The sequence below is a fragment of the Epinephelus moara genome, chromosome 15, assembly GCF_006386435.1.
Source record: "Epinephelus moara isolate mb chromosome 15, YSFRI_EMoa_1.0, whole genome shotgun sequence".
NCBI lineage: Eukaryota > Metazoa > Chordata > Actinopteri > Perciformes > Serranidae > Epinephelus > Epinephelus moara.
Genome location: NC_065520.1, coordinates 6,477,731 through 6,488,398, shown reverse-complemented (window position 1 = coordinate 6,488,398; position 10,668 = coordinate 6,477,731). Strand labels below are relative to the sequence as shown.

Sequence of the window (10,668 nt, the reverse complement as noted above, 5' to 3'; positions counted from 1 at the left end):
ATTTCACAAAATAAAACAATGTTGCAGTGTTTTGTGAAATGTCTTTTTGCATAATGTCAGTGTGTTGTGAAATGTCATTGTGTTTTGAACCTCAGGGCCACTGTAGAGATAAACCTTGTAAACCCATGCTGTTTACATTCTGAATGAATACTTAGTTAAATGTAGTTAAATTATATCTTTATTTTTTCAGCATATTTTTGTCAGAGGTTAGTTTTTTATTTTCATGTTGCAGTTCTAACTCTGACATCTTTTCTTATCTACAGAGACGACACAAGGTCAGGAGCATCTGGGTTTCCTACCCGTGCAACCCCCTTCTCATTGGTGAGCCATGTATTCTAATGTATGAAGTAGCTGTTTAAACATGTGTATTCATGTATTTGTATATATATGCTTTCACATTCAAAGTGTTCAGCAGAGGCCTTTTTATTGTATTTTAAAAAACAGTTAACATGTAAACAGGAGACAATGAGAGAGAGAGACACGAAACAAATGACCATGACAGATATTGAACATTGCGCTCACAGTGCACAGTATGTTGTGCTTCTAAACCACTGGTCCACCACAATGCCTCTCGGTTGATGTAAAGTGGAGTGTTATGTAACGAACTGAGCAACAAGAGCGAGCCTTTTGTATATTCTGTGGCCGTTAATTTAAATAACAGATAGGCAGTTGGAGGAAGAATGCAGACCCCTTGCTGATGTAAAACTATTAACACCACACTGTGCAAATACTGTTACAAAGAAAGATGCTCTTAAAGTATCAAAAGTAAAAGTATTCAGTGCAGACAAATGTCTCCTGTGACTGTTACACAGAATTATATCAGTACATTGTTATTCATGCTTTCATGTTAAAGCATGGTTTTACTGTTGCCGTTGGTCGAGGAGAAACTTAATTATTTTGCATAGAGCTGCAATCATATAAATAAAACGGACATGTCAATTTACTTTTATGGCTGTAACTAATTATTTTCATTTAAGTTGTAAACATGAAACGTTTTTTGCATTTTTGCATGACAAACAACTCAAACAATTAACAGAATAGTTGCCGTAAATTTTTATTTAGTTTATAATAAAACATCCCATTTTATGAGCTCCTCATATGTTTTTATGCAAAAATCTCAAATTGTAAAGTAACTAAAGCTGTCAATTAATGTAGAGCTGTAAGCAATATTAGTATAGTACTTAAGGAAATGTACTTAGTTACATTCCACCACTGCAGATTTGTAATCAAGTTCAAGTTTATGGTCATGTACTTTAAAAAGCACACTGTACATTCAAATACAATGAAATGCATCTGCCCTGGCTCTCATAGCATCAAAACTATATATAAATAAGATTAAAAAAGACAACAGGGTGAAACACTAGGTGAGGAGCAGTGTCAGTTGCACATGTTCAGGGACAGTGTGTCAATTTACACTTATTACGTGCATTGTGTCTTTTCAAAATAAATGTAACTCCACGTCACGTCACATACGCTTACAGCATAGTATGCCACACATACTGGCACACATGACTATGTTGTTTATTTTCCCCGATTGTGAGGTATCATTAATCCCAAGTCTCAGCTAAGCGGGGCAACTGCATGAATCCCTGCTTATTTCTTTCGGCATTTGGGCTGATGCTCGGCCAGGTCCTTTTTGACAGGGCCGAATGATGGCAGTGTCAACAGCCGGAATTGGGCAAGTTTATTTTGCCTGATTCTGAGGGATCATTCAATCCTAGTCTCAGCTGAGTCGGGCAACTGGATGTGGCCAAACTTATTTCTCCTGGCGTCCCAAGTTTGGGCCAATGCTGGGCCAGGTTATTTTGGCTACTTGGGCTGATTTAAGACAGACATAAAAAAAAAACCTCCCATAAAATGCTAAGTCCAACCTTAAATGGTCATTAAAGTCCACTGTAAGAAAATATACAGAATTTTGAAGATTTAACTTCGTCTGACTTTTAAAACATGGCGCAGTGAGATTTTAATGTTTCCACAGAACCAAGATGACCCAGATGAGTCCTACACGAGCCTTCAGCAGCCAGCAGGTGACCTCTACCAAACTGTCTTCTCAGTGCACCAACAACATGACAAGTGGGATGAGCAGGAAATAGATGAAAGAGAAACTGATCAAAACATCTATCAAAACGTTTGACCAAAAACCAAGATAGCATGGATGTTTAACTGTATATATAATATGTTGACATTTTTGAGAGTATTATCCTACAATTACATCCTTGTTTTAAACAAACCAAAAACTCATTCCTGAAATGTGTTGATTGGAAGGAGCATAGTTTGACTTTTGTTATTAAAGACACAGACAAATGATGAGTTAACTTGTATGTAAATGCTGCATCACATTGTGTTTTACATTGCAATCCTCTGTGCCCTGAAATCTTAAAAAAAAAAGACCTCCGGCACGGAAAGCGCAATGGAACAGTCATTCATGTCAGAATTCCAAGTCAGAAACTCGACAAAGATCACAGCAGCATTATGGCAGTGGACACAATTAACCAAGCAATGAGACATTTTTTCCATTATTTTTATGTCGTAGTGTTATTCTTCACAGAGCCGTGGACACTGACAGTCCTGTATTACTATGTTCCTCATTTTCTGGAACCAGTGTAGCATGCTAGCATGGTGGAATTAGCAAGCTAGCTAGCTAGCTAACTAGCCAGCCATCCATCTGTGTCGGGGGTAATGAGGAAATACAGTGATTGCCGGACAGAGCAGTGAGTGACAACAACCCCGCCCACATTTAGGAGTACTGTTGTGGTGGAAACGCTAGGGTCTAGGTACCATTTCTGGAGGGTTACTTTTGGTTCCAAAGTACCATACTGAAAGTGTTTAAGTGTAAAGTACTGAAAGGGCTTAAGTGTACTGTTCTTCATTTTAACATACATGTACATTAATTTGTGTCCTCGTTTCAAATTAAAGGCCTTTTAGATTTTCATACATGGTCCAGCCATTTACTAGATTTTGACCTAGTCTTGTTTATTCTAATAATTATCCATACGTGTATCAATGTTATGACTTGGTGGAATTTAAAAATAAAATTGCTAATTGGGGAGTTATTTTTGTTCTGTTGGCTACACAGTTAAAATATTGTATTGTAAATGTATTACCCATTCTTCTAGTTTTGGATGATTAATCGTCTGGCTCTCTAACTGAGGGTTCACGAATCTTTACTTTCAATAATGTAGCTCCAAACATACCATGAACGCACCGTAAGAGCTAGAGTGAAACCAAACCAAAAGAAACTACTACATTTCTTCATCAGTATAACAAACTTTAGGTACACTTGGCTAACAGCGGTGTAGCATTTTGCTAGCACACACATGCTCACGTAAACTCTGAGAAAACTATAAATAGAATCATAAAGCAACACAATATCAAACACAATATGAAATAAAATGTGCTAAACCTTTACTCTTGTGAAGATGCATTTAGGTTGTACACAACATTTGTTCGGTTTCTCTCCTATTACCGGCAGCAAGCCCTTTCATAAAAAAAAGCACCTGCCCTTACAATCTAACTTCCATAATAAAAGCAATTTATATGACTATACTAGAGCATGGTCATGGCCTTTTCTGCCATTGTTATTGTTGATGAGGTACTGCTAATGCATATGTTTTATGTCACACTAGAGGCCGACACTGTTGTGTTATATGTCACGCTTCTTTTAATTCCGCGATGCTGGGATGCAGTCTGTAATCTCACAGTGGAGCGGGATGATGCCGCCATCATTTGGTTCTGTGTCAAAATGCAAAGGAGGCATAAAGAGGGGACTTCTTGAGGCCCTACAGTGCAATCTCTGTGGGTTCGAGTTACGGTGGAATACCATGTGGTATGCTATAGTATGTGATACATGCTGAATGCTCAAACTGGCCTATGTTTCTGAACACTTTTCACCAGCACAAACTTATACAGAGGAAATAGGTGGCTTTTAGAGCTGCTTCAGAATTTGCTCAGAAAAGAAACAATAACTGTCACAACTAATCATCAGAAACCTCAGCAAAGGTAAGGTGACTCTCTATGTGCTTTATAATGCCATGGTTGGTGTGATACAAACAGTATAGTGTCATAACTTCCAAGTAAAAGCAGTCATGTCTTGCACTTCCTTTTTGGGACACCACACCATCAGCTCATGCACTTTTAGGCTATTTTAAGTATTGTAGTCTGTTTGCCTTCCTCCCTTCAGTATAGTTTACCAGCAGCAACACTGTCACCCAGCCCTTTCTACCATTATGGATCAATTCTGCTTTGTTCTGCTTTTGCCGCTGTGTTTGTGTCTTGACCCTGGAGGTACTGTATCTTTTTATTACATAAAGTTTATGCATGTTTACAGTTTGTTAGAATAATGAGTAGTCTGTAATAATATTCCTAACTTTGGATTTTTTTGCAGTGACTCGTGTAAAAACCATAAGGAGAGGACCAGACGTCACTCCAATATGCTCAACGCCGAGTCCCATCATATTTATTATTTGTAGCATCAGAACAGGGGTGAAACAGTGTCATCTGACATATAATGATCAAAGAGGCTTTGTGAACGACTGTGACTCCAGGCTCACACTTACGACAGAGAATCAGACTGTGTTTCTCCACCTGACCGGTTTAGCACCAGTGGATAGTGGGAACTACAGCTGTGAGTGTGCACACTATGGTGGAGTATCTAATCTCCATTTCAGTATCACTGTGGAAGGTAAATGTTTTATTTATTTTCTTGCTTTTGTGACTCACACTTTTCGTATTTCTCTCCTACTTTTGCTGTGAATATTTTAGCATTATTATTAACATGAAATTAGACTGGTTTCAAGGTAAAGAAAAGCATAGGATAGTAATGTTTTCAAGTAATTTGGGATATTTTAAGTCTGTTTAGCTGACGTAAAATACAGAGCTTATCCAGGTGAGACAGTGTGGTGCAAGTATAAAATAAAGGTCATATGGAAAATATGTTTTGTAATGTAATATGACTTTATACTGCAAACCCAAAAGAATATAATCATAGTGTTTCTTCACAATAGAATCAAATCCTGTACCATTTTTTGGACAAAGGTTTCTTTCTTTACAATATTTCAGAGGAGGACGAAAACACCAGCAGTTCAACACGCATGCTGATCTTAAGTGTTCTTATCGGCGTAACTACAGGCATCCCTATAACTGGAGTTATCTTGGGGTTAATATGCAGAAGAATACGTCATGGGTGAGAAAATACTGTAATATTGATGATTTCTGGTGTGTTTGTATGTGTACGTGTGTGTGTCTGACTCAAATAATTCTTCTTATTTAAAGACGCTGTTCAAGATCAGCCATATCTGGAGTATCTGTAGGTGACATTCCTATCTCTTCGGTGAGTAATGTATTCTTATATTCTATAGTGTAAAAGTTCAGAGCATTAATATAACACCAAACAACAGATAATGGAGTCACGCCCTCTTAATGAATTGGAATCTGAGCTTCTCTGTGGTTTGTTGTCGTTAACTGGTCTGGCTACACATGCATGTTAGCACATGTGCATATCCCACTGGCTAGCTCATCGCCACCACTTTGCGCTGTGCTCATACAACAATTACCACTGATATCAAGTCAGGACAACATCGTCGCTTAACTGTAGCGCCCACCCTCCAGTCCCCCCCCCTCCCAGTTAAGAACATTAGCTCTTTCAGCGCAGTCGCTGTTGTTGGCCCTGTTTATGGAGCTAGCACTGTTAGCCGCCAGCACAAGTGGGACCAAGTCATGACTGACAAGACCCTAGTCAAGTCCAAAGGCCCAAACTTTGAGTTTCGAGTCCTAAACAAGTCATAAGCCCCGTTTCCACCAAAAACTTTAGGTATAGTACCTGTAGAGTCCCTTCAGACATGGTACCTAGACTCTAATTCCCTTTTGAGTTGCAATGCAGGCTGTACTTTTAAATGTGGGTGGGGTTGTTGTGACTCACTGCTCCAGCCAGCTTTCACTGTATTTCCTCCTCATTAGTGACACAGAGGAAGTCTGCAGCTGGTTTATCGTCCACAGAGGTTTGCACGCTGATACTTTTAGAACAAAATAAAACAGGCTGCAGTGAGAGTCTATCTTGTTGGGATATTTATAAGTAGCAAGTTTATGCATTTAGTCCTTCTCAGTGAAGCAGTGTTGAGTGTTACCAGAGCAGTATAGCTGCTGCAAGAGACAGCAAAACATCCTTTTATTTTATAGTTTCTAATATATGTAGACTTGCCACAGTATGAACAGTGGTTACATAAAGGATTCAAAACCAGCCACAGCTCAGCCCTGAGCAGAGTGACTGTCTGCTACTGACCAATCAACAGACTGCAGTGTTCACAGCTCCACCTCTTAATACCAGATCTGTGTGCTAGGTACCCCAACAGAGGGGGGACCAAAAATGGGGACAGTTCTCTTGGTACCACCCACAACTTCTCACAGTGGAAACAGAAAAAACGTGTAATGAACTAAAATGAACTGCTTGGTGGAAACGGGGCTATGTCTTCTTCACCAAATGTAATGCCATTTTAACAACATAAGTATAATAATTTTACAAAAAAAAAATAACATAAGTGCTTTTAAAAAAAATCTACTTATGTCAAAACAAGGTTTTTAGAATTTGTTAGGTCTTTTTTGCCCCACATGTTTTGCATATAGTAATCCTAGGTTTAATTAGTTTGTATGCTTTTGGATTTGGTACAAACTACGTCGATAATTTAGGGAATTTAGTGTCGACTTGCTGCAAATGGGTTAGGCCCAATCCCAATACCCCCCCTTGTCCACTACCCCTCAGCCCTTGGCCCTACCCCTAGCCCTTGCCCACTACCCCTAGCCCCCACGAGGGGTAGCGGTTGAAATCTTTCCCTAGGAATTGGGACACCACTCACTACGTCACCGCATCGGTTACGTTCACGCATACGTAACTATTTTAAACAGGAACCCGTGAGCCATCTACATTTCCAACCGGCATCTACAATGGAGTCTCCAGTTGAGTGCATCCTACTGATAGCATTTGCTGTATTCATCATGCTTTGTTTGATGAACGACAGACGACAAAATGTATGTACAACAGGTGACTTGGGACGGGCCCTTAACATCAGCTGATTGAGGAAATTCAGATTCAGATTTTTTTTATTGTCATTGTACAGACATACAATGGAATTCAGGTGCACTCAATGACCGGGCTCATATATAAAAATAAGTAAGAAATAGTAAGAAAAATAAATAAAAATGCCCCCATCCCACTCACGTTCTACACAATTGTAGATACCATACACTCATTGCCAAAGTATGCCGTTAAAATGGGATTTGAAAAAGTGCTCATGCATATTATAATGAATTATTCAGTGGAACACTTTTTAAATAATTTTTAATCTTTGGGCTTGGGGGAAGGTATCAAGTACTTTCAAGTCAAAAGGCTTAAGTCCGAATGAAGACATGAGTCACTGCTGCTGAAGTCCAAGTCGAGTTGCAAGTCTTTTTTTTATTTTTTTCAAGTCTAAAGTCATCAAATTTGTGACTCAAGTCCAAGTCATGTGCCTCGAGTCCACACCTCTGGCTGCTAGCTGCTGGCTCAGCCACCTCCATGTTGAGATCCGTGACCAGACAACTCATACGCTCTGAACATTGCATAGAGCCCCTTTAATAGTTCTACATGCTTTAAGCATTTTTCACATCTAAGAATGTATATAAATGTTTATATTTGACATTTCAGTTATATGTTTGAGTATCAGTGAGGAAACATTTAAAGGGTTTCAGTAAATGTAGTGACTCAGGAAAGACATAATTCAACCTTTAGACTTTAAAAACACAATGCACCCACATTTGTATTTTTCATAGGATGGAGATGACCCTGATGACCCCTACACAAGCCTCCAGCAACCAATGAGTGATGTTTACCACACTATCTCAAATGCTATCTGCCTGGATAACCAGGAAGTAGATGGAAGAGAGACTGATCCAAGTTGTGAAATCTATGAAAACGTTTAACCAAAAATCCAGAGAGCATGACTGTATAATGTGTATGTTGACATATTTGACTTCTTGAGACAAAGTTATCCTACAGTTCAACGATATCTCTTGTTTTATTCATGTAGATGTTAAAAAAGTGATGAACATGTGATGGATTTTTGGTAAAGACGCCAAAAATGAGGACTTAACTTGTGGGTAAAGTTCCTTGTTCCTCTAGTAACAGGCTGAAAAGCTGTGTTTTGCCGCCCTCTGTTTGAATGTTTCAAACCTGATTTTCTGGGTGTGTTGATTTATTTAAAACTGACCCTGTGTTTTGGGGCACTGTGTAACTGTTCTTTAACGCACTTGTGTTTTAAGGTATCACCAAAGTTAAGGCCTTTCTCATAGGCACAATAATGTAAAAATAGCACCCTTAAAACTTTACAAGTGAAGGAGTTTGTGCCTTTTAGCTGCGATTTACAGCGTTGATTATTTCTGATTAAATATTAGAATCACCAGATAAAATTCAGTTGTTGCAACTGTATAGCTACTAATTGAGCATTAAATATCCTGAAAGCTTGTGATGCTTAGAGTCACATGAAGGAGGTTACAGTTGTTTCTTCATTTTAGATGTGTGTTTGTCACTTATAACAGTGCTGTATGACGACGACACACTGGTTTCCTTGTAAAAGAGGCAAAGACATGAATTGCAACGTGCTGCTGAGACCCCGCAGCTTTCTATTCACAGCTCAAGCTCTAAATATGTGATGACCACAGAAGCATCTTGTATGACATATGACTCGCTAACAGTACAGATTGTACCAGCACAGGCAATACTTCATGTTTGGGTTGGACTCATGGTGGATCCAGTTCAAACTGTGGACAATGTGACATCGTATTGTAAACACATATATCACTGCACTGAGAAGTGTTTGAGAAGTGTTTTTGAAGGTGAAAGTGTCTGAATATGAAAGCAGAAGTTCCTGCCGCAGCACTTCCTTTCTGGGACAGTCCACACCAGGTCGTAACTCTGAGAGAGTTTTAGGTTTAGGTAGCCAGACAGCAGTGTATAGAGGTGTGTCTGTCCTCCTTCAGTCAGTACAGGAAAGAGCTCACTGCGGGCAACTATTGCTTCTTGACCAGCATGGCAAAATGGAAACTGTGCTTTGTTCTGCTCCTGCCACTGATAGTGTGTTTTGACAGTGAAGGTAATGTACAGAAGTTGTTTTCTTTATATTTCTGTCTTTGGTTCACAGAGGACAACTAAACATTTTCTGTAATTTTCTACTGGAATTAAAAATGTGGTTTCATATTCACAGAATACAAAAATACAGCAGCAGCTAATCAGACTGTATTATTTTCAGTGACTCTTGTGAAAACCATCAGCAGAGAACCAGATGTGACTCCAATATGCACCAATGCAACATTTAGTCCCATCATACTTATAGTGTGTAAGATCAAAACAGTGATGAGCAGAAGAGAAGAGTGTGTCCTGTCTTATCTACATGAAGAAGGCTATGAGCACGGATGTGACTCCAGGTTCACACTTGTGACAAAGAATCAGACTGTGTTTCTCCATCTGACTGGTTTAACACCAGTGGATAGTGGGGACTATAGCTGTGAGTGTACACATCGTGGTGGAATATATATTGTCCATCTGAATATCACTGTGGAAGGTAAATATTTGATAATATTTTTTTGGTTTTGGATTCAAACTCTTCTACTTTAGCTGTGAATATTTCAACATTATTATTATTATCAACATAAAATTCGACCTGTTTCAATGTCAAGAAGAGCATAGGATAGTAATGTCTTTAAGTATTTTGGGATATTTTAAGTCTGTTGGGTGTCCATTTTGATATTCATAGCTGCTGTCTATAGATGTAAAATGCAGAGTCGTGCAAAGATAAAATATGAAAATGTAATTAAATACATACCACATTATATTGTGACCAGAAGGAATACAATCATGTTTCTTTACAAACAGGACCAATACCTGCACCATTTTTCTGACAAAGATTTCTGTCTTTACAATGTTCAGAGGACGAAGACACCAGCAGTTATACACGCATACTGATCCCAAATGTTCTGATTGGTCTAACTGCAGTCCTCATTATAACTGGAGTTATCTTTGGGTCTATCTGCAGAGGAATATGTCATGGGTGAGAGAAGACTGTTAAATTAAAATGATTTCTGTTGTGTGTGCGTGTGCATTTTGTGTTTCACTAGATCTGATAACTCTTTTTATTTAAAGATGCTGTTCAAGATCAGCCACTTATGGATTATCTGAAACTCCCGGCTCTTTGGTGAGTAATGTATTCTGATATTCTGTACCTTTAAACTCAGGAAGAGAATTTTACATACATAAATAGCGTTTCCATTGTTCAACATAATGTAGTTTAAAAACATGATGCATTGAGATTTATATATTTTTTTGTATAGGATGGAGATGACCCAGATGACCCCTACACAAGCCTCCAGCAACCAGCGAGTGATCTCTACCAAACTATCTCAGATTCAGCAAACAGCACTGCCTGCCTCGATAACCAGGAAGTAGATGGAAGAGAGACTGATCCAAGTTGTGAAATCTATGAAAACGTTTAACCAAAAATCCAGAGAGCATGACTGTATAATGTATATGTTGACATATTTGACTTCTTGAGACAAAGTTATCTTACAGTTCAATGATATCTCGTTTTATTCATGTAGATGTTAAAAAAGTGATGAAAGTGATGGATTTTTGGTAAAGACACAGAA

At 38.6% G+C, this 10,668-nt stretch overlaps 1 protein-coding gene across 2 annotated transcripts; it reads left to right on the top strand.

The window, feature by feature from the left end:
* The first annotated feature begins 4,202 nt into the window (after positions 1–4,202).
* On the top strand, positions 4,203–10,668 carry LOC126401886 (uncharacterized). 2 transcript variants are annotated; one of them, XM_050063439.1, is made up of 6 exons: positions 4,203–4,284; positions 4,385–4,681; positions 5,059–5,182; positions 5,272–5,329; positions 10,166–10,217; positions 10,354–10,668. In XM_050063439.1, exons 1-5 carry the CDS (start codon positions 4,227–4,229, stop codon positions 10,199–10,201), a joined length of 573 nt encoding a protein of 190 aa, XP_049919396.1. In that variant the 5' UTR covers positions 4,203–4,226; the 3' UTR covers positions 10,202–10,217; positions 10,354–10,668. The 2 variants fall into 2 exon arrangements, with proteins under 2 accessions (XP_049919396.1, XP_049919395.1); XM_050063438.1 differs by lacking the exons at positions 10,166–10,217; positions 10,354–10,668 and adding an exon at positions 7,801–8,511.